At 43.1% G+C, this 24,572-nt stretch overlaps 2 protein-coding genes and 2 pseudogenes across 5 annotated transcripts in view; 3 read left to right on the top strand and 1 right to left on the bottom strand.

Moving 5' to 3' along the window:
* The window catches only part of LOC103545518 (butyrophilin subfamily 3 member A2-like), a 33,566-nt gene extending 24,161 nt beyond the window's left edge, over positions 1-9,405 (bottom strand). The window contains exons 1-3 of one of the 3 annotated variants that reach the window (XM_070585287.1): positions 9,238-9,405; positions 1,615-1,635; positions 1,499-1,525 (exon numbers count right to left, since the gene is read on the bottom strand). In XM_070585287.1, coding sequence (XP_070441388.1) covers positions 1,499-1,525; positions 1,615-1,635; positions 9,238-9,253 — 64 coding nt within the window. In that variant the 5' untranslated portion in view covers positions 9,254-9,405. Of the gene's footprint in view, positions 1-1,498; positions 1,526-1,614; positions 1,636-8,204; positions 8,347-9,237 lie in introns of those variants that run through there. The other 2 variants (XM_070585288.1, XM_070585290.1) reach the window with 2 other exon arrangements.
* LOC139077402 (butyrophilin subfamily 3 member A2-like) overlaps positions 1-17,996 on the top strand; it is a 187,370-nt pseudogene extending 169,374 nt beyond the window's left edge.
* LOC103541911 (butyrophilin subfamily 3 member A2-like) overlaps positions 1-24,572 on the top strand; it is a 264,550-nt gene that overhangs the window by 196,984 nt on the left and 42,994 nt on the right. The window lies entirely within an intron of this gene.
* On the top strand, positions 20,554-23,573 carry LOC139077403 (butyrophilin subfamily 3 member A3-like; annotated as a pseudogene).

Consider the following 24,572-nt stretch of genomic DNA (forward strand, 5'->3'; position numbering starts at 1 on the left):
TGAGAGCTTGAAGCAAGTCCATTGCCTTGGGGTCAGAAAAGAGAGTAGTGGACTTAATTACTACTATTAATAATAGCTGATACTTATATAAAAACTGCTATGAGCTTGGCATTGTGCTTAGGGCTTTACATGTATTAACAACACAAACAGGTGGATACTCTTATTTCTCACATTTTATACATGAGGAAGGTGAGGTCCAGGGAGGTTAAATAACTCACCCAAGGTCATGCAAGTGCTTACTGGCTGAACTGGGTCTTGAGTTTAGGCAGGCTGGCTCCAGAGTCTGTGTTCTAACCACTAAGCTGTGCTACTTTAAAGGAAGTACAATTAACAGGACTTCACTGTTAGTCAGATGTGTAGATGAGAGAGAGTGAGAGGAGTTGAAAATGACAATCAGATGGTGTCATTCACTCAGATAAAGAGGGAGGACAGGGTTGGTGGGAGTTTAGTTTTGGTTACACTGAATGTGAAATGCCTTCATGGCCTCTAATGGGAGGTGTCCAGTGAACCCTGGGATCAGGGCATGAGTGGGCTTAGAGCCAGAAATTCTGGGGCTGATGGTGGAGGGGTGGTCAGCTTACAGGGTAGAGCCATGGAAATGGATTGGCTTCTGCAGGGAATGTGTGTAGTATGAAAACAGAGCCCAGCACTGAAGCTTGAGGAATATTAGCAGTTATGGAGCAAGAGGAGCAAGAATTCTGAGAAGGAGCTCCCCTGGAGTAGAGAAAGGACCAGGAGGGGATCCTGGGAATTGATGAAGCCAAATTAAGGAGGAAGACCTACTCAGGGAGGTCCATGAAGAAAGGATAGAGAAATGCATAAGTGACTGGGAGGCCATTAGTGACTGGAAGGAACAATGTATATGGTGTGGTAGAGGAGAGATCAGTCATCACAGCATATAAGTGGAGGCCATTCATGTGTTCTTTTTGCTCGTACCTTGCTTGTGTGGAAGTAGATCCCTGGGGAGAAGTGAGGAGAAGCATATTGCCCAGGGAAGGGGGAAGGAAGGAGCTGGTAAAGATGGAAGAAGCTTGTATTCATTCTAGCCTGTTGTGTGACTGAAGAATCCAGGGTAGCCCCCCATGGTCATCCATCATGCAGTTGACATCCTTGTGTAATCTCATCCTCTTGAGTGTGGGCTGAAACTGTGACTTGCTTCTAGCCAATAAAATCTGGCAAAGGCTATGGGCAGTCACTTCCATGATGAAATTGTTGTATAAGAGTCTGTCTTGCCAGCAGGCCCACTCTAGAGGCCCTCTCTCCCCTCCTGGATTTGAAGAAGAAAACAGTTACGGTGGGAGGCCTTCATTGCAAGTAGCTGAACATGGCTTATGGGAGCTGAGAGCAACCTCCAGTCAACAGCCAGCAAGAAGTTGGGGCCTCAGTCCTACAGCTGTAAGGAAATTAATTCTGCCAACAACCTGAGTGAGCTTGGATGAACCTGTTAAATGATGCAGATTAAGTCTTAGGTTAAAAACAGAAATTCCAATTTACTCACCATCCACTTTCTTGCCTTTTCTCCAGCCTCTAGTAGAACAAAGAAACCTCATGATGTAACTGGCACATGAGAGGGTCTTAAATAGTACACAGAGATGAAGTAAGCACAGAACTTACTGAGTTCTCTTTGGAGTTTCTCTGCAAAAGGACGGGAAGTTAATCAGTACCATCCACAGCAGAGGAGGCAGGTCTACTGGGCAAAAGGGTCTCTAGGAGACTCTTTCCTGGGCTGTGTGTGCAGTGAGTACTGGTAGCTGTCCCAGAACTAGGAAGACTAGGGCACAGTCAGGGTCACAGGTGGGGAAGGAAATGGAGCAGAATTGTTGGTGTTGAATGATGAAACACTACATGAAAAATCTCAATGAAAACTTCTGCTGATGTTCTTGATCCTTGTCCTCTCCCTTCCCTCTGTACAACCCCGTCTTCCACAATCTTCTTTGGACCTCACTGTCTTGGTCTTCTGATTGCTTTACCTTTGGTCCGGCATTCTCACTCTTTCTTCCAGAGAAGTTTCCAGATGAATTCCATTGCATCCACCAGGAGAAGTCCCAGAAGAAGGAAGAGTGAAGTGTGAGCTTCTGCCCAAGGAAAGTCCTTGAGGAATATTGTGCCTGAGCCGAATTGTTGAGCATTATTCCTGCAGAGAAAAGCTGGAAAGGGCCAAAGACAGTGTGGTGCTGGGGCGCACAGAGGATGCCTCAAGGACTCTCCAAGATTCCTGGTCCAGCCCAATGCCAGGGAGGGGCCTGGCTGGGACAGTTACTCCTTCCTTACCCTATTCTCTCCTACTGGATGGTGACGAAGCCAAGAAACCTTGCGAGTCATTGTAGAAAACAAAAATCAAAAATCCCTCTGGGAACTTAAATCAGGAAGGCACAACTAACCCCTGAAATATGAAACTGAGATCTGGAGGAATGGGTGGACACTGTTCCCTTTTCCTCAAATCATGGGAAGAAGAGTTTTCCACTGAAAATCATCTTGAACATGGGAGGCCCTCAAGTTACATTAAACTGTTAATTTTTGGCAGGGGAGGGACAACAGAATGAGAAGCCCTGAGGACTAGTCCCATCTCCTCTGCAAACTCCTCATGTAGTTTCTGTCAAGCCATCCAAAGTCCCTCTCTCTTAATTTTCTACCTATAAAACAGAGAGTTTGATCTTGTTACCTGTGCACTTGACAGTGAGAAAACCGTGGGAAGAGAACTTGACCATTTAGATGAACTTTTATGCATGTGTTTCTTGTGAATTCTCCTCTGCACTCAGTGCACAATGGTCATTTTGTAAGCATGCCATAAATACTGTTAAGTTGAAAAAATGAGAGAGTAAATCTTTTGTTTGCCTCTCAGAAAAATGATTCCACATGATGAGAAAGCCTTTTCAAATGCTGCAAAATCAGTGAAATATCCCATGTATAGAAAAGTTAAATTAATAAAATAAAAACTACCCTTACAGCCAGAACAGAGTCATAAATGGACAGAAATGCAACAATCTAGGGCCAATGCATACCTAACCTGCTTTATTTTGTCCATAACATCATGTTGTAATCAATTTATATTTCTCTTTATTTATTCTTTGTCTCCCTGCTCTTGAATGTAAACTTCACGGGGCAGAAATTTTTGTTTGCTTTGTCTTCTGCTGGATTCCCAAAACCTAAAACAGAAGGTAAGAAAGATTGCCAAATATAATACATTGTATTTATATTTGCTAAATCAGGCAACCTTAAACACAGAGGACTCACGGTAAATATTAGTGGAATGAATGAATACTGTTTTCCACTGGGAGCTTGAATTTGGAAATCGACAAGCCAAGCAAAGCTGAGGCAAAGGGAACAAGATGAGCAGGGTTGAGGTTATAAGCAGAGACCCCTGTCTATTTGCTGTGAGCCAGACAGTGTGCTGAGTGCAGAGGTTGGGTAGGAGGAGTAAAGAAAAGAATGAGAGAGAGCCCTTCCTTCAAGGATCCCTCTGACCTCACACTCACACCCTCCTGTCTCCTTCAACCACACCCACCTGGCAGTCTCCCCACAGCCCTTTCTCAGATATTCACGTTTCTCTGCTCCTCTGACTGACACAGTCTTTGGATCACTTTGATTCAGGCTCCGGGCTGGGCCAGGGCTTCAGTCAGGACCCTCCTCTGCCTCCCGTATCTCAAAGTGGAATACTGTCAGAGGCAGGAGAGTGTGCAGGGGTTGGATATTGCTACTAGTAGGGCTCTCCTGAGGACTTCATGTAGATTTGTGTCTGGCCTGGGTGCCACATGTCCGTGCCTGCTCCCAGTGCTGAAACAGATGATGACAGGGAATCACATATCGTCCTTCTTTCAATAGCCACAGCTCAGTACAGAATAACTGAGGCTAAGCAGGCTAAATCCCAGGTGTCTTTTCCTCCCCGAGGAGGGGATTTCTGATGACACAGGATACCCCTTCCTCAGAGCTTCCTTTCATGATCACAGATGCTATGACTGCATACAGGCTGGCTCCATGTATAACCAAGGATGCAGCCACAGCTGGGATGATCCCTCCCTTGGCATCTCTCCACTGTATTTGGGGCTGAGTAAACCAGCTGGTCGACATACACTCCAGATGGATCCCTCCATCCTCGTAACCCTTTATTTCAATGAGAAAATCAGAACCCAGTGCTGCGGAAGGACAAATGAGCCTGAATTCTTTGGAGCCTCCTGTATGGATGAGAATCTCAACAGAGATCAGTGGCAGACTCACATTAGACTATTCAAGGGTGGTTTCATTAAGGAGCTGTGTGAAAAAGCCTGGTGATGCTGAGGGGAAAACTACATGGGATAGAGTAATACTCCACAGCCAAGAACAGTGGAACTGTTACCACCCACCCAAAAGCCCAAAGGGAAGTGGAGAGGAAGCCATTTCAAAGACCTAAAAGAAGAGAGTCCTATAGAGAGGGCTTTCTTGAGAGGAGCTGTGATCCTCAAGAAGGGAATGCAGCCAGCTAGAGGTGATGCTACAAGGGGAAAGCCAGGAGGATAAGTACCTTGACCCCTCTCTCCTCTCTCCTTCCATGCATCTTCTGCTATGTCTCCCCAGTGACCAAACCCAGGCAGAAGCCATAGGGCAAGAGAGAGCCCTGGGAACAAAAAGAAAAACAACCTAAACTATGTGTTCTCCTGTTGAAAATAGGCAATTTCACGGAACATCAGCATCAGACAAGGGCTCTTTGTCACTGTGATGAGTCAAGACAAAAACAAGACCAACTAACAATCATGCTTAAATAACAAGAAAAACAAGAACACAGTCCAAACTACAGTCACGTTCAAACATTTCCCTATTCTGGCTATGAGTGAATGCTGCTCCTTGAACAATTACAGCTTTAGCCTCATTCTAGTCTTCCTCCTAGTTAAGGCTTATTGATGCCCAGCCATAGCATCACAACCCCACAACCTTCCTGACAGCATCCAATACAGAGCAAAGCCACACTTCTGGAAACCCTCCCCTAACTCCCCTAACAAAAGTCCACATTCTACACCATGCTTCTCTAACACCCTCTTACTGTGACAGCCCATGGTTTCCACATGGTGTACATTCTCCTTCCTTGCAAAAACTAATAAACACAAATTGGTCAATACCAGGTGTGTTCCTGGAGGTCTTTGTTTGGAGAACATTGGCAGCACAGATGCTGTCCTACAGGTCAGCCTCCCAGGGCCCACAACAGTGTGGACTGGAGGGGCCACAGAAGCGATCTGAAACACAACTGAACCCAAACAACTGCATGCCATCTCTGAAAAGATATTTCCTTATCCTTCACATCCCCGACCACCTACTTCCTTGCAAAGACCCTGGTGGCCAGCAAGAGGGCATTCACCCCAGGGCCCACTCAGGGTGAAATACAGTCACTAGTGTGGCAATTCATGATTCTCCTCTACCAAAATGTCCCCTTGGGAGTCTCTTAACCTTTGGGTTCTAACATGGAAAATCACCCAGAAAAATATGTAATGTTAAATGTACGTACATTTAACATAAATATTATGTTTGTGGTGTTCTATGTATGTACACTAACCGTAATCCCTCAGGAAATCCTCGGCTCTACTGTCCAAATATGGTCAGAATCTTTCCCTTTTCCACACTTCTCCTGCTACATCAGGTCAAAGCCTCCACCATCACACTCCGATTAATGCAGGACCATCCTCTCTGAGTCCCCTGATTCCACCTGTGTCAACTCTAGTCCATGCTCAACACAACGGCCAGAACATTCCTTGAGTCACATCATGTCACTCCTCTTCTCAGCATCTTTCAGTAGGCCCTCGTTCACTCAGAGTAGATGCTGAAGTCCTCACCATGGCCCACATGGCCCTCTGGGACCTGCACGTCTCACTTCTCCCCTATTCTCCTCATCTGCTGCAACCCCACTTCCCTTCTTGCTGGCCCTTGAACAGGCCGGCACAGAGAGCCTCAGCCCTGTCTCTTCCATCTCCCTGGAACCTTCTCCCACAGACATCCACAAGACTCACTCCCTCACCTCCTTCAAGTCTTTCCTCTAAAGTCGGTTCCTCCATGAGACCTTCTCCGACCAAAGGATTATGGTAAACTGCTCCAATCCCGCTGGGCATGCTCTCTTTTCCCCACTGAATTTTCACCATCTAACATATCTTGTGTTTATTGTCCGTCTCTACCTGCTCAAATGGAAGCTCCAAAAATCAAGAACTTGGGTCTACTTTGTTAACTGCTGTGCAAGAAAACTTTACAATGGGGAAACCCTCAGTAAATATTTGTTGAATGAGAGAATGCATGAGGGAGTAACATATTATCCTATCAATACTCACTAGCATTTTAAATTGGTTTAGATGATCATATTAATTGGTTGTCATCCAACAGGAGGGGAAGTGGAGAGTTGTGAAGACAAGCATTTGCCTCGTTAATGATGTGCTCTTTTGGTCTGTCTTAGAGAAAGAGCCCACTTTCCTGTGATTCCACTGGGACTTGCCCATACTAATGTATTTATTACTATTTTTTGATGAAGTTGTTTCATGTAGCCAGCATGCCCTGGATATGCATGTAAGAGTGTTACAACTCCATGTGCCTCAATACACTTGTTTACAATTGTCCTTTGGAGGAGAAACATCCCTGGGGAGGAAATTATTCCTTTCCTATCTTCCCTTCCCCACATGTTCACCAATATTTCTTGGAAGATGCTCCCTGGGCTCACCAGAAATGGATAAGTTCCCTGGTCTTAATCTTTCCACTGCTAGAGGAGTGCTTTTAGAAGCAGACGTATAAGAGCTGGCATTTGCAAAGAAGGGACAAATATGTCAAGCTAGGAGCACACAGCAGCCCAACAAACCTCATGCCTCTACAAACTGCTGAGGTTCTCTAGCTCAGAGGAAAGGCTCCTGCAACTCCCAACTCCCTGCCCAGAGCTCACAATCATATCTTGGCTCAGAAAAACACCTCCACCATCTTTTAGGCATAGTCTTAGGAATGACTGTGAATCTTTGTGATAAGGGAAAGTGGGGCTCTCGAAAGCTGGCAAGGCTTGATTCTAGCCGGAGTTCTAGCTTGGCTTCCATCCTAACCACCTCAGAATTGGCTGCACACCTAGATAGTGGAGAGCCTGAGAGCAGGCCTAGGTGGATCACTCAGAGATGAGACTGAGAATTCTGGACCTAGCCCCTCCCTTCTCCCTTGGTCTTCTTCCATCATGTATCCTCTCCTTCCATGAAGATGTAGGTACAATGGAGAGTCGATAAATGACATGAGGGTGTGCCCATCAGGGGAGCTACACTGTGGACTCCTGTACACCCCAACCCATGACCATCAGTAAGTTCAAATCACACACCCATGAGACTTTGTTTAAGATTCAGGCAGTTCCCTGGCAGAGGCTCTGGTGTCAGTCAGAGTCTAAACCCATCACTTCTTAGTCACAAGGTTAGTGAATGGGAAAGCTAGGAATGAGACCAAGTCTCACTCATTTTACTTTAGTTCATTCAACAAACATTTAGAGAGTACACACTGTGTGCCATACCCAGTATGTGTTATGTGTAGGAACAAAAAGTGTGTGGGAACTAGGTAATGGCACTCTGATTCACAAGCTCTGTGATCTCAGTGATGTGCCACAAACTATTTGAACTCCAGTCACTGATGAAAGAATGTGAAATATGAACTTTAGAATGTGCATAATTGGCAGAACAATTTCACTGCTAGATATCTAGTCCAGCAAAGTGCTTGCATGGGTCCAGAGAAAAGCATGTGTAAGGATGACACTTCGGCATTATTTTTAAAACCCAAAAATAGATAAACAGCCTAATCGGCCAGCAGTAGGAGACTGGTTAGTTAGATAACGGCTCACCTGAATGAAGGAATTCAATATGGCAGTTGAGACTAGTTTACAGTCAGATAACCCAGATACTCAACACATATTCAGTGAGCAAAAAGCACATTGCAGAACAATACTAATGATTCTATTAAAAAGCACAAACAAAGCAATAAATTTGTACATACATGTTTGTAGATACGTGTAATTGCTTTAAGAAAAGTCTAAAAAAGGTACATGCTACATTGAGTTTTGGGGGATTAAGTGCCCTCTACTTTGAAAGTCATTTGAATGATTTAAATTTGAAAAGTTTTCGTGTTTAACTTGACAATTAAAAATTGCTACAAGTAATTATAGCAACTGCAACATATTAGTTGTTCAGAAAATACCAACTCCTCCAAAACAAACCAGTGTGAGGCTCCAGTCATAGTACCTGCAAGTCTGGGAACTGCTGGGGGACAAGGGAGCAGAAGTCTGTGCAGCTGGCACTCCTTCAGACCCTTGTCTGAAACCTGGACACAACCTCAGACAAAATATTGCCTTTCAGTACATCCTCTGCCTTTCAATTTGTTTGTTGTCCTCAGGTGGAGAATATGGCTAAACCTATTTTTAAGGAGATTTATTGTTTTTTGCTCCCAATTACAGACAATCTTAAAATAGAGAAAAATACAACAAAATTTAAATAAGAAGTGATGGTAATCCTATACCTCACTTCATGGGAATGTACTTACTTCTGGAAGTATTTTGGCCGTATATACCAAACCCCTTGGAAAGCTTTCATCCTTTGACCTAAAAATATTACGTGTAGGAATTACTCTTAAGGAAAGGAAATTAGGTCCTAAGACAATGGTTTATGTTTAAAGCTGTTGATCATCATAAAATCTTCAATAGCAAAGTCTAGATACAATTTAAATATCCACAGTGGGTCCAATTTTGTTACAATTATAGTAAAAAACTCTTTATTAAACACATCTTTCCCAATGACTGTATGGAAATCCCTTTATGATTAGACAATGTGCTGTTTATCCATCCTCCAACTGTAGATATGTATATGTAAGTTGTATATGTAGGTTGGTTAAGGTTTTTTATGTTACAAATAATTCTGCAATGAACATCTTTACATATAAATCTTTAAGGCACCTCTTTTTAGAATCTCTTAGGATACATTCCCAGAGATGACCAGGAGAGATTGTAAGAGTCCTTTACTCCTTTCTGACCACAGGAAGTTCCTAAGAGAATGCAGCTGGCAAGTTTCTTCATTCAGGTTGTCTCCCTCCCACCAAATTCCCAATGCAGGTCCTTACCTTTTACACTGCCTCCTGCCCCCACCACCCATTCCCTCACCACAAACATAAGCACCAAAAGTCTTTCTCTGTGTGAGGACTTCCCTGTACCCATTCTCAGCTTTTTAGCCTCTGTCCTTCCAGGGCCTGTGGCCCTGGCTTTTACCAACTTCCCCCACTTACCCCCTGGCATTTCCATCTGAAGATCACAGCCGACAGAATGAAGGGAATCAGTAGTTCTCCATTATAGCTACCATTGGCTCTCAAAGAAAGGGAAAAGAAGCAAAGGCTACTCACTGTGAGAAATAGTAACAGAGTCTTTCTTTGGGAGAATTAGTTTTTTGATTGTCTCAGTGGGGGCAGTTGCTGGCAGACACCAGTGGGGAAGGATAGAATGAAAACTGAAACTATATTGGATAGTACACAAAGAAGAAAACTGCCAGCCTTCATTCCCACACTATTTGCGTCTCTCTGTGTTTACTCGTTTGAATCATTCATGTGTATGTTTGTGTATAATCAGTATTTCATTATATAAACCTATTTTGTGACTTTTATATCATAAAAGATTTATCAGCAGAGCTAAGCAGAAAAAATTCAAGATTTTAATGTGTGAGGAGAAGAAGATGTGCATTAATTAAAATGTTTCCGTGGCTGTTTGCTAACATCTGTGTAGGTGGGCACATGGAGGAAGACATCTTTTACAACAGAGCCAAATGGAAGTATGAATGGAAAGAAAACTAGATCTACTCTACCTTTTCAGCACCTCTCAAACTCAAGTCTCAGATCCACGACCACATCATCTAATTTTCAGGTTTCCAGAGGCAATGCTACCAGTCACTGATGGACATCTCTTACATTTGCAGAACATTCTTCTTTGGAGTGTTGCTGAGCAGTGTCCTTCACCCTCTGTGCCTTGTTTGTGCTACATTTGTATTTTCACATGTATTTGTTCCTACTCTGCCTTCAGGATTCTGTATTCTCTGAGGTTAGACACTGGATAGGCTGTTTCTATAAGGTGTCTTTGAGACAAAGTGGTTCTACCTGTGCCCTAGAGCCTCCCAAGATACTTATTTACATCTCAAGGTAATGGTGAATGCTCTTAGGGCTTTGTCGTGACCTTGGCTGATAGAATTTGATTATATTCTAACTATTTGTATTTAGGCTCTGTTGTAGACATGCCTAGTTGCTTGTGCCATATCTCTTCCCCTCTTCTTCTTAGTAATCAAACCTGGTTTTTGGGGGGTCCTGCACTGTGCCTATCCCCTTTGTAGGTAGGAGAGACCAACGGGCTAAGTTTCAGCCAAGGATTTTTAGGTGGAAGTTGTTGGGTTGTGTTTCTCAAGGGAGGTGCATATATCCTACTATCCTCCTTCCTTTTGCCTAGAACATGGTCTTTGGAGCTGGAGTGGAAAACACATCTTGTGACCATGAGGCAACCTTGAGAATAGAAGGAACATGCTGAGATGGCAGAGCATAAAGACAAAAAACGTCTGTGGCGTGGATGCTGCTCTGAGGTGCCAGGCCAGCTCTGGTCTGCTGCTCTCGGAATTCATTTTATATGAAAGGGAAACAACCCTTGTTTTTTTTAAGACAGGGGTACATCTGGTCTCTGTTGACAGCAGCAAAATATACATCTTACCTCCTCAACCCCCTCCATCAACATTTTATCATGAAACTTTTCAAAGATAGATCAAAATTAAAAGTATTTTTGGAAGAACACCATATATATCTACTATCTAGAATCTACAGTGAACATTTTACTATACTTGTATTATTATAATGTATCCTTAGGTTTATCCACCTATTGATTCATATTTATTTATTTATTTCCATCCTTATTTATTTATTTCTTTGGTGTCTTTAAAGCAAGTTTCACACAAAATGCACTTTCCCTTGAAAACTGCAGCACACCTGTCAGGTAGAAGAACACAGTTCTGAAATACTTGGTGCAACAATGTTGTATTTGCAAGATAAATGTAGGAGTACCTTTCAGTTATATGATCTAAAATGATCAGCGGGGTATTTTTATCTGTGTATCTTTAGCTCCTAAACGCCTAGTCACCCCCAATGATACTGACAATCTGTCCCCAGGAACCTGGCCACTACCTGATAAGAGTCTGGCTCCCTCCAGGAGGCTGTGTAAGCAGGAGGCTCCAGGACTGCCTCTCAGGAACAACTTGAGACAGGGACAAGCACTGCCTCAGGGCCCTTCTGTCCATTCCCTGGCATCTGCTGGGAAAAGTGCTCTCTTCTCCACTGATGCCACAAGAAGAGAATCGATGTTCTGGAGGAACTATAAGATATAGGGCCTCACAAATCACTTGAAGAAAAGCAGCAATAAAATCGCTTGTGAAAAAAGTTGTGGGGCCAGCCTGGCATCATGGCACCATAGTGGTTAAGTTTGTGTGCTCCACTTTGGTGATCCAGGGTCCATGGTTTTGGATCCCGGGTGCAAACCTACACATCGCTCATGAAACCATGCTGTGGTGGCATCCCACATACAAAATAGAGGACGATTGGCACAGATGTTAGCTCAGTGACAATCTTCCTCAAGCAAAAAGAAGATTGGTAACAGATGTTAGCTAAGAGCCAAACTTCCTCACCAAAAAAATTAAATAAAAGAAAGAAAGAAAGAAAGAAGATATAGAGATGGCCAACAGGCACAAGAAAAGATGTTCAACATCACTACTTATTAGAGAAATGAAAATCAAAACTATGATTAGATATCACCTCACATGCATCAGAATGGCTATATTTAATAAGAAAAAAATAACAAGTGTTGGACAGGATGTGGAGAGAGGGGAACCATCATACACTGTTTGTGGCAGTGCAAATTGGTACAACCATTGTGGAAAACAGCATGGAGTTTTCTCAAGAAATTAAAGGTAGAAATACCATATGATCCAGCTATTCCACTACTGGGTATTTACCCAAAGAACATGTAATCAATAATTCAAGAAGTTTTATGCACTCCTATGTTTATCACATCATTATTCACAATTGCCAAGATGTGAAGCAACCCCAATGCCAACCAATGCATTAATGGATAAAGAACACATGTTGTATATATACAATGGAATACTACTCATTCATACAAAAGAAAATATTGTGCCATTTGCAACAACATGGATGGACCTTGACGGTATTATGCTAAGCGAAGTAAATCAGACAGAGAAAGACAAACACCCTATGATTTCACTGGTATGTGGAAGAAAAACAACTAAATACACAGAAAGGAGAACAAATTAGTGGTTACTAGTGGAAAAGTGGGTTGGGGAAGGGCCAAAAGGTAAAGGGACACATATGTATGGTGACAGATAAAAAGTAGAGTATTGGTGCTGAATTAAATAATTAATTAGTTAATGTTAAAAAAAGACCCCAAAGAAGCACCTGAAAATGTAGCAGGTGAAATGTTCTTGGCAATCAACACAGAACAAAAAATTTTCTGTTAAAATATTGTATTAAAAAAAAGATGAGACTCTTAAAAGCTATGCCTTTTTATCCAAGAACTATTTTGTTGCTATGTCCATAAATTTTGATGTCATGGTTTTCTTGTCTTCAAGTAGTCTAACTAGAGCTTTTCTGTCCTTTTCTGTATTTGTTATTAAGGATAATTTATGTTTATTTACTTACTTTGTTACTTTTTCTGTATTCCAGAGAATTTGTACAAATTCTGGTTTCGAGACTTTATTGAGCTTGTGACATAGTGTGTAAGGATGTAATGACAGCTAATATTTAAAAAAGGTGCTATTTAGAAATATTTTAAGAAGTTGTTTATTGCAGATTTTATTTAATTCTCACAATAATCCTATGATATAGGTATGATTATTATCCTAATTATACAGATGAAGACTGATGTTTAGAGAGATTGAATGATTTACCCAAGATTACACAGTTCTAAGACCACTCTTTAAGCCTAAGATAAAAGCCAAATTAAAGATCAGGCAAATTGGCTATGACCCAGCGTACCACATTATAAAGGGGGATGTGTTACTTTGCCATAGAAAAGTACCACACATTGGGAGGCTTAATCAACAGACAGGTGTTGCCTCAAAGTTATGGAGGCTGGAAGTCTAAGATCAAGGTGTTTTCAGGGTTGATTTCTTCTAAGAGATGTGAGAGAAGGCTGTGTTCCATGTTTCTCTCCTACGTTATGAAGGTTTGTTGTGAATTTGGCATTCTTTGGCTTGGAGAAGCATCACCCTGATCTGTGCCTTCATCTTCACATGTCATTCTACCCGTGTGCCTGTCTCTGTGTGCAAATCTGCCTTTTTTATAAGAACACCAGTCATGCTGGACTAGTGCCCATGTTAATGGCTTCATCTTAACAAGTTACATTTAGGATGATCCTATTTCCAAATAAGGTCACATCCTGAGGTTATGGGGGTTAGGATTTGAAAATATAAATTTTGGGGGATACAATTTAGCACCTAACAAGCAGTAAATCCCCATACAAGTGAATCAAAAATCAGTTTTCAGGTCATTCAGGCTTCTCAGCATAGCTCCTTAAGTCACTGCTACCCTGTAACTGGTACTGTTCTGAAGGAATAGACAGAGTTTCGAGAGGTCATTAAAAAACAGATAAAACTCCTCTCCAAAGTTGAGATGTCTCTTCTATATTTTCCCTTGTGATAAGCATAGGTAAGTCATTTGATGTGACTACGGGCAGTGCCACCATCTCTGAGATTAGCTAGGAACTTGTGCCTGATATCATTTGCTGCAGCAGCTACAATTTTGAAAACTAAATGAGGCAGAGTGCTGTTTATTGATAATTAATCATTTATTCTATAAAAATAAATTTACACATTTCAAAAGTCCTTCCAAGAAATTATCCAATCATAATATCATGTTTAAAGATGATGCATGTTTAAAAGCAATACATACCCAAAGATATGCATGTCTATGTTCCCCAAAAACCATGTTCTGAAAAGTTCTTAATATCACCATTCCAAATGGGGAACAACTTGAATCTTGTCAACAGAATAATGGGTCAACAGTACGATAACTATCTCAAACATAAAGATGAGCAAAAGAATCCAGACACAAAAGAGTATAGACTGTATGATCCCACTCATCTCAATATCAAAACGTGGACAAGTAGTTGTTGATGTCAGGGAGATTTACCCTCAGGGGAGCTTGTGACTGGAAAGGACAGGATGAGGCATTTCTGGGGTACTGGTGAGGTTCTAGTTTTTGATCTGGTTGCTGATTGCATGGTATGTTCAGTTTGTGAAAAAATATTGATCTACGACCTTATGACATAGACATTTTTCTTTAAGTGCATTATACTTCAATGAAAACTTAAAAATAAATGAGAATATTAAATCTCTAAAGAAGAAGTAAAAAAATAAAAATACTAAAAGTTAAAATGTGTCATTACAGAGTTCATTCGTCACTGATGGGCTTATAAACATAGCAGTTGGCTTGGAAACTAGAAGCACTCAGCAACAGTTGATTACAAGGATGTAACCAGGCGATACAGAGTCTGCTTAGGTTGTGTTTGTTTAGATTAAAAATGACATTAAGACAACTTTTCAAAAAAATGTGGAAATTCTTTCAGAAGTTACAAATCTCCATCGCATCCCCCACTCCAGTAAGACTGCAGGAGCCAATGGGAAGTCACAGGAGGTTTGGGAACTCAGAGGAATGTAATCAGATGTCTGTTTGAGGAACATGACTCTGAAAATTCAGAATATGATCAATTCTGTGGGGTCCTTTTCATCTTGCATCCAATCCCTCCCCTGTCAAGTTACATAAACAAAGCAAACACCCAGTTCCAGGGTGGCTTAATGACTCTTTTCCTTAACATCCCCTACCACAGTGACAGCTGTGGACCTCTTTGATTAAACTTGTGACTGTTATTCCAACTCACTGCCAGTGTTCTTCACACCCAACATTGCCTTCCCAATCATTGTAATGTGAAAACATATTTAACAACGTTGGGGATTATGGAGGACATCCATGCCTCCCAAATCTATGTCACTTCTAATTCTTTAATCTGTTGACATTTTCTTCAATTGCATTGGAAGTGCTGTGCATATGTAGCTTTCGGCCCCTAAGACATAGACATAGACACACACCTGCCCCTCTGTAGAGAATTCTTGAGCTTCCCATCACCATCTCACATTAAAATGGGAGAGTTCTCCAAAATGAAGATGATCACAGAAGAAGAGAGAAAGAATCTCTCCTTCATTCCTCCTAACTTTGCTCCTTCTTGGGAAAAGATCATGCTTCAGAATCCTGTTGTGCCCTCTCTCTAAGACTCCGATAATAACACCCAGTAGTTTTCAGTGCTTCCCCTGCTCTAAGGGCTGTGTGCATCCTCATGACTCAAGTGAGCCCCAGGAGGTGAGATTTTGTTTATCCTTCATTGCAAGAAACCTGCCATGGAGGTATTATGATCCCATTTTTTGCAGGAAACAGGTTGGATCAACGTACTGGGCTAGTGAGCTGCAATGCCAGGGTTGAACCTGGCTCTGTCTGACTGTGAAGTCTGACCTCTGAACTGTTTCTGCTGTTCATCAGACCCTACCCCGTTGCTTTGCCCTGTTGTGATCCCCCACACTGATCCTGGGGAACAGGACCTCAGCTAAGACGGGCACAGGATCCTGGTGACCACAGCCAGCCAATGAGAGCAGGACAGAAACTGCCAGCCAACTGAGAACATACAACAGTGCAAACGTCCTTGACCAAAGCACAGGAGGTCTTTGTCCTGTCCCCTGATTTTATTTGCCCAAAGAGTAACATGAAAGGGATAATATGAGTTTCTTGTTCCCTCTCAGGGTTTCACCCATAACTATCTCACACAGAATGTTCCTTGTCCATCTCTCCTCTCTCTTCCTGCTTCCTCTGTCTTCTAGGACCTCTGGCTGAGTGATATGAAATTTTGAGTCTCTGGCATTTGACAGGTTTGGGTCACAAGAGCAGAAGAGCCTGGCTTAGAGGCTGGACCAGGAGAGGCCAGGCAGGGGAGTGCATAGTAGCCTCGTCTCTCTGTCTGCAGAGACAGGTCAGCTGCAGATCCAGCAAAACACTGCCACAGAGATGGGAGAAGGGCAGAGTCAGGGAGGTGACAAGGCCTAGAAATAGGCAGATGTGTGAAAGGAGCAGAAGCTAGGGTGGAGACCTGTACCAGAAAGGACACCCAGGGGTCCTGGGAAAGATGGAGCCCTGTCAACAGGAGCTTTCTTGACCCTGGCTAAGTCCCTAAGCCAGCTAAGGTTTTATAATCTTCCTTCTCAAGGTTCTAGGTTGGAGTTAAAGCAGACAAATTTATTCAAAAAGCAGCATCATTTGTGTGCCAGGGATTGTACAAAGAACCAGGGCTGTGATCAACAGAGCACAGTTCGTGCTGGCCAGGAATTCACAGGCAAGTCATTCAAACAGCAAAAAGTTACCACTTACCATGTGCCTGAAATCATTCTAAGTGGTTACTACACATGTGAACTCCTGAGTCCTTAGGACAACCCTCGGAGGCAGGCACTGTTCCCCTCATCACCACCCTCCTCATCATGCCCATTTTAAAGATGCAGTAAGTGAGGCAGAAAGAGATTAAGGAACTTGTCACAATTAGAGAAGAGTGACTCTTTCTAGACTTTGAAATCAGGCTACTGGATCCCAGAGTCTGCTGAGGGCCAACCAGCACAGACTATACTAACAAGGAGCCACGTGTTGGTGCCGTGATAAGGGGAGTGATGGGAGAGGCCAGGGAGGAGAGTGAACACCATGTGGAAAACGCATGATGTCTCAGTAAGAGGGTGTTAGAGAAGACTTGGTATAGAATTTGGGCTTGTGTTAGGAGAGTTGAGGGAGGGTTTATGGAAGCGGAGCTTTGCTCTAGTTTAGATTCTGACAGGAATGTGTGGGGTTGTGATTCTGTGGGTAGGTATCTTACCTAGGTGGGTAGTTGTACCTATAATAAAGACTAGACTGAGACTAAAGCTATAATTGTCAAAGGAGCAGCAGTCACTCATAGGCAGGATAGGGAAATGTTTGGTCACGGTTGTGGTTTTGACAATGTTCATGTTTTTCTCCATGTTCAAACACAATTGTTGCATGGTCTTGTTTTTGTCTTGACCCATCATAGTGACAAAGTGTCCTTGTCTGATGTTGATGTTCCATGAAATTGCTTATGTTCAATAGGAGAACACTGAGACCAGGCTGATGTTCAGATGTGAAGGGTTGCTTTTCTCTTTCTCAGGGCACTCTCTTGCCCTGTGGCCTCTGTCTGGGTTTGGTCAATTGGGAGCCATAGCAGAAGGCAGAAGGAGGGAGAGAGAAGAGAGAGGTCTAGGTACTTATGCCCATGGCTTTCTCCCTGCAGGACCACCTCTAGCTGGCTGCATTCCCTTCCCAAAGATCACAGCTCCTCTCAAGAAAGCCCTCTCTACATAGCTCTATTCTTTTAGGTCTTCAAAAGGGCTTCCTCTCTGTTTCCCTTTGGGTTTAGTGGTAGGTGGTAATAGCTCCACTGTTCCTGTCCCTGGGGCATTACTCCAAACCATGTAGTTTTCCCCTCACCATCACCATGCTTTTATAAACAGCTCCTTCATGAAAGCCCCTTGAATTATCTAATGTGAGTGTGCCACTGATTCATGTTGAGACTCTCAGGGATAGAGGAGGCTCTAAAGGATTCTGGCTCACTTACCTCCCACAGTGCTGGATCCTGGTCCTCACATGGAAATGAAGTGTTATAAGGTTGGAGGGATCCACCTGGACTGCATGTCCACTGGACAGTATCACTAGCCCCAAATACACTGGAGAGTTGCCAAAGGAGAGGACATGCCACTGTGGCAGCACCTTTGGTGACAGATGGAGATGGCACAGCATCTGTGATCATGAAAAGCAGCTCTGGGGATGGGGTGACCTGTATCATCAGAAATCCCCTCCTCTGCCAGGAAAAGATCACCAAAAGTTCCACTGAATGTCTGTACCCTGCTTAGCCTCAGGTATGCTGTGGTGAACTGTGGCTATTGAAAGAAGGAGGATGTGTGATTCTCTGTTGCTGACTTGGGTAGCTTTGTTGTGAGTATAAGGCACAGAGCAGGGATCTGGAGCCTTCTTCTTACTCTGGGGATGTTTTGTTTCCCCATAAAGCTGTTCATGTCACAAATACATCTTGAGTATTTCCTGTGTGCCAGAAACTGTGATAGCCATAGGAATTGGCAGAAGATTGTAAAGATCAGACCCTTTAAACAAAGATAAATGACAAAATGGGAAATAAATATATACAATGCATATCTTAGAGAAAGAGCAAATCTCCTTAAAATATAAAACAATCCAGTAGAAAAAAGAGCAAAGGGCATGAATTATTAGTTCACACAAAAGGATATAACAGATAGGATGATGTCCCACCTCAGTCATAAGAAGAAAATGTTTTAACATATTTTCCGTTTGTGAGACTGGCAACAAAACACAGCAAAACCAAGCCAAGGTGACAGATCACACATTCTGGAAGCAGGATTGAGGAGAGACAATCTCTCTTAGATGTTTGTTGGTATAATCTGGTACATTTTTGGTATAAATTGGGACAGCTTTAATTGGGGGACAATGTAGCAGTATTTCTCCAAACTACTTATTTGTTGATCCAAAATTCCACTTCTGGGAATTTATCTCACAGACATACTTGCAGTTGATGAAATGACACATGCAAAAGTTTATTTCTTATGGCAGTTATTATAACAACAAAAAGGTAGAAACTGTGCAAATGTCCATCAGTGGGGATCTTTAATGTAATGGAATATTGCACAGTTGGGAAAGAAATCAGATTTTCTCTCTGTACTAATATGGTAGGATCTCCAAGACGAACAGAAAAAGCCAGATGCAGAGCAGTTTGTATAGAATGCTATCTTTGCTGTAAAGAAGAAAAAATAAGAGTATATTTTTATTTTTTAAATTTAATACACATTTGCATAGTCCTCACTATGTGTCAGGCACTTTATAAGCACTCATTGAATCCTTTTAACCTTGTGAGTGAGGTACTATTATTACCCCGTGGTACAGATTAGGAAACCAGGAACAGAGTAGGTAAGTAATTAGTCCAAGATCACACTGCCAGTCAACTGGAGGAACCAGAATTTGAACGTAGGCCCTCCAGCTCCAAAGTTCACATTCTTAACCCCCATATCAAGCTGACTAATGAGAGGCTAATAAATGGGGGGAGGGAGTGGATGGAAGACTTAGATGATTTTTTTATATATTTTTTATATTGAGCTATGTAAGTGTAACCTATTGAAAGATTAAGTTAGAAAAAATATATGATTCTGATGCTCAAGTAACTCATAGTCACCTGTGAGAAAGAGACAGTACAAGACAAAGTAATAGCATTATGTTATAGTAAGAGTTTTCCCTGAGACTTTAAGAGGAAAAGGATTGTTTAATGTCATGAGATCAACTCTGTGATCCCAGTCCTGGGGGTGAGAGGCTAAAGCTCCATTCCATTGCATACCCCTCTTCTGGAGGGCCTGGCCCTGGATTGCAGCATTGGTAGGGATCCTACCCATCTTGCTGCCTCTTCTTGCATCGCAGGGGCCAGTTACTTCTACTTTTGAGAATGAGCAAAAATGGATTTGGAGCAAAGGGTGATAGGTATCTGACCAGGGAGGGAACTTAAGGCCCTGGCTTAGGGGAGGGAGACCAAAGACCTCACAACTCCCCGCCCTGCGCATTCACCCCTGTACTGGGTCATTAGTAAGGTTTATTTTCCAAAGGTCCTCCCCACTGCATCCCCGTAACAGTAATTTTTTTTCCTGTTTATTTTCCAGAGCACCTCCAGCTTGTACTCAGTATTCCAATTCCACCAGGGACACAGCCATTTCTCAGTATTGCTGCATTCAGCTTCTAAATGAATCTTCAGGTTTCTTCTGTTGCAGACTTAAGAGAGATGGATCGCCTGTCACAGCTCATGCCTGAGTGACTGATATTTTCTCTGAATTCCCATCTAAGACTCACTGCTGGGGTATTTCCCAGCCCCTTTCCTCACTCCTAACTCTGCCCAGGGAAGAGAACTATCCTCAATTCATTTACGAAGGGAAGGAAATAAGGGTGGCTGACTCGGGGGAAGCAATGGGAGTATTTTTTTAATGAAAAAAAGGGTCTTCATTCTCTATCCAAGAGGGCCCCACAGACGCTTCAGCCTGGCAAGGCACCAGGGAATATCCAGGATGCACTTGAAAGGAAAGGAGGAGGAAGGGGATGGAGCTCCCTAGATGAAAGTCCTTCCCTATGCTGGGAATCTCACTAGTTGCTTTACATAATCTGTACACTGCTGAGAAGAAAACAAAGAATGTAAGTTTTAAAAGAATGAGAAAATCAGAGAAAAGGAAGAGAGAAAACTGTCTCATAACAAAGGAGTGGCCACAGTGGCTCAGTTGTCATAGATTTATTACAACTCCTTTTAAAAGATAATGCCTAAAATTTCCTCATTAAGTGGCCCAATCCTTTTGAGAAACAGGCAAGAAATATTACAAGTGAGACAGATCGATTTTAGTGCACATACACATGCAGGCTATACACAGTGACACCTACAATCAGGTATGGGAGTGTAGATACATACAAAATAGACCTGCTGGGTCTCAGCTGGGAAAGCATTTACAAGGTGCCTGTGGTTTCACTAGCATGTAGTTGGTTTCACTAGCATGTAGTTGATGTCCTCAGACTTGATATCAAGGAGGACAGGGGAGGAGAATATTGACAGGCAGAAGGAGAAGGTAGAAAGGGTGGGCTGGGGGTCAAAAAGAAAGATTAGATGGGTGCAAAAGAAGAGAAAGGAAATGACTCAGAAGTGACATGTTTCAGGTGACATCTCTGCCTTTCTTCCATTGCTAGTGGTGAGAAGACTCAGGCCTATGATGGTGAGTGGCCCTGATGTTCTCTGAGTGTCCTGGCATATGGGTACTAAGCATTTAAACCTTTCCCCTGCCTTTTGACCCATTGGAATACCCAGTATCATCAGATCTAGCCCAGATGCTCATTTTCTGTGGAGGATACCACCCCTGCTTTCCTGAGCCTCAGAGAGGACCTTCCAGATACAGCATCTCGGCCTTTTCAGCCACCCCTCACTCTGCTGGCACACATGCCCACACCTTAGCAAAACCTGACCATGTTGCCTGTAGCCCCAGAATGACAGAGGGAAGGAAGTTCGCTATTTTTGAGAGGTCGCATGCCTGATCAAGCAGAGCTGTAGGTGACGGAAGTTGGACATTGGAAGAGACTGCAGAAAGTAACAGAGAAAATGCTTAGTGAGGAGAATGCATGGGGCAAGAACAGAAATAATGCCATTTCCTTATCTGTGCCTCCTGCCTTTCAGAATAGAAGATGGCCTTCTTCCATGCTTATGAGTGAATCACTATATGCTTCCTAGGACAACAAACTGAGGGACCATATTCCCTTTTTCTTCTCCAACTCTGGAGATTCTGAAAAGAGAAGTCCCCATGACTAGGAGAGTTCTAGGTGGGTTTTCTTGAGGTCCTGGTCTCAAAAGTGTGCCCATCTCCAGGGATTTCCTGCTAAGAGCCCTGAGAACCAAGGAGAACTGCTCTTGTGGGTTCCACAGATCTTCATGTGAAGGAAGAGGCATAAAGGGTAGACTGAGGGAAAAGAGAGACAGAGTAAACTAATCTCACAGGGAGAGTGAGGATGTGGAGTGACCAAGGAGAGAAGGAAATGCACAAAAATCTTTGCTTTTCCCAAGCTTCTTATGCCAAATCCTCCTGCTGTGTGTTCCCAAGTTACTTAATATTTCTAAACTTTAGCCTCCTAATTTTTAAATAATGATCATAATTTCCATTAGGGGAGGGTTGAGGTAAAGACTAAACGAGGTAATGAAAGTGTATTAGCCAAAAAGCAACAAGAAAGACATGGCACATTCAAACTGGATGGTTGAGGTAGTTTTAGAAAAGGAACTCTACAAAGGCATGAGTGGGGTTAAGGGAAACCAACAAAGGAATGTAAAGTGGCCCAGGGCTCACAATAGTGGGGAGCTGTCACCACCCCTAGGCTTGAAGGAATAGGGAGAGGAAGCAGTAATTGGATCCCAGAGGCAGCTGTAGCTCAAGAACCAGGCTGCCTGAGAAGAGTCATGCCCTTGTTAGAGCATCACCATCTGATGCTGGAAGGGATGAAGTGGGAGAAATAAATGCTGTGCCTCTCTTTTCTTTCTCCTTCCAATCTTCAGCTAATACCTCCTATTGGCCAAACCCAACAGGTAACCAGAAGCAAGGGAGCCCTGTGATGTTGTCCATAGAGGATAGATTCCTGGGGCCCAGAAGAGGGTAGAAGAAGGATAAGAGTGTATCTGGGAGCACAGAAAGCCCCCAGCACGACCTCTAGCACAGAAAAGGCAAGGAGCTATTATAATATCAGGCACTTCCTCCATGGCAGGCCCTGGGCTACATATGAAACATTTGTTGTCTTTTTCTACCCAAGAGATTAGTATTTTTATCCCCCTTTTTCAGATACGGAAATTGAGGCTCAAGGATATTGTATATCTTGGGTCTGTGGAACAAGAGGCTGTAGAAAAGGAAAAGTCATTCAGCTCAGGAGTTTTACCGCAAGGATTGAAATGTAAGTCCATGTGACCATAAAGCACAGATGTGCAGAGTCATTTTTGGGAGGGAAGTAGTAAAAAGTTGGAAGGAATGAGCAAGCTCAAGATGTCAGGTTCGGCAGACCCTGACCCTCAGTGCTCTGCTCCACTGACACAAGACCTGTGGGCTTTTCTTTTGGTATTGCTGAGAGGATCACATTTAGGGCAGGATGTGGACACCAGGCTCTGCGCTCAGATCTCCTCATCCAGACCCTGAACTGGAAGGCTGAGACTCTAAAGTCTAGGAACAATGGCTGACCCCATATCCCATCGCCAAACTTCCTGCAGCACATGTGATTCTGGATCTGGACACAGCAAACACATCTTCCTTGTTTCTGAGGACCAGAGGAGCCCGTGGTGGTCAGAGGAACAACAGAATCTGCCAGACAACTCTAAGAGATTTGATAGGCATTACTGTGCGCTTGGCTGTAAGATCTTCAGGTCAGAGAGAGATTTTTGGAAATTGGACATGGAGGACAGAAATGGGTGGTATGTCAGGTGAGTAGGGGAAATGTGGAGAGGAAAAATTGGGTTTATATAGAACCCCAGAATGGATTGTGGACAATGGGGCTGCCTGAGGGGGATGACTTTTGGGTTGTCACTCACCCCCAGAACAAATTGACAACTGTCAATCCTCCTCAAAGACTATGAGACTGGTGAGGTCTCATTCTACAATGCCACGGATGGATGTCACATCTACACCTTCCCACACACCTCATTCTCCAGGCCTCTGTGACCTGTTTCACAATTAAGAAATGGGATCCCACTGCCTTGATCATTGGCCCAGCTGAACTGAGTGCAGAGTTCTCTTGTTCCTGACCTAGTGTCTGAGCTTTCCTGGGAGACCCCAGTGACTCCAGTCTCTGCTAATGGGAATGGAGACCCTTAGGCTGAAGTAACATCCTTGCTTCCCCTCAGCCCATCCTGGAGCTGAGTGCTTCCTCCTTAACAGAAACATCACAACAATAAAATACATACTAAATTTAAGCACTGTGTGGAGAACTTCGCTGATATTGATTCCGTTATTCCATTTGACCATTGAGTTTGGTACCTTTTGTGTTTAATGTCTCCTTTCTATAGATAAGGAAATGGGGGTGCAGAAAAGTGAATTAACTTTCCAAAGGTGACTCAGTAAGTGAATGGCAGCTGGGATTTGAACAACAGTAACTAACATTTACGGATAACTTAAAATGAACTGGGTGCTGTGCTAAATACTTTAAGTGATTTTCATTCATTTAATCCTCACAAGAACCCAGTGAGGTAGTCTCATTTCAAGAATGTGGAAACTGAGGCAAAGCCAAGTTAAGTAACTTACATTCTTATATTCTTCATACAGAAAGTTGTGCTACTGGGAGAAGTGTGGTCCCTGTCCACCTCCACTCCCTAGCCTGTTCTTCTTTACTCGTCCCTTTGCCCTAGTGGGGAAGGGACCATGTACAGCCCTGAGGTGCACATGCCACAACACCCCAGGAAAAGGATCACCATAGGAGGCCACACCACACTTGGTTCCTCCAAGGTCGATTGTCAGACCCATAGGTCCAGCACTTCATTGCATTGAGTTTGAAGGGTGATGTGGTCAAGAGAATGAATTCACAGGGACTGCATCATACAGGATGTGAAGGGACTAGAGGTCAAACTCTTCACTAATAATGAGCACACGTGTACCCACTTTGTCAATGTGACACGTGATCGCGGAGCCAGAATCAATGCTCCTACGTTGAAGGTCTCTAGGAGCCTACCTTAACACCTAAAGATTGTCTGTAGAATAAGAATTTGGGAGGAAGGAAGGTAGATGAACTTTAGTGGTATGTTTATCACACTGTAGAATCCATCTCCAGGAAAGGGATATTTCCACCCCTGATCATGCACTGATGTTAACAGACGTTCTTTTCAACTGATGGATACTGGCGAAATGGTACTCTTCATTATGATC

The sequence above is a fragment of the Equus przewalskii genome, chromosome 19 (assembly GCF_037783145.1).
Source record: "Equus przewalskii isolate Varuska chromosome 19, EquPr2, whole genome shotgun sequence".
NCBI classification, from domain to species: Eukaryota; Metazoa; Chordata; class Mammalia; order Perissodactyla; family Equidae; genus Equus; species Equus przewalskii.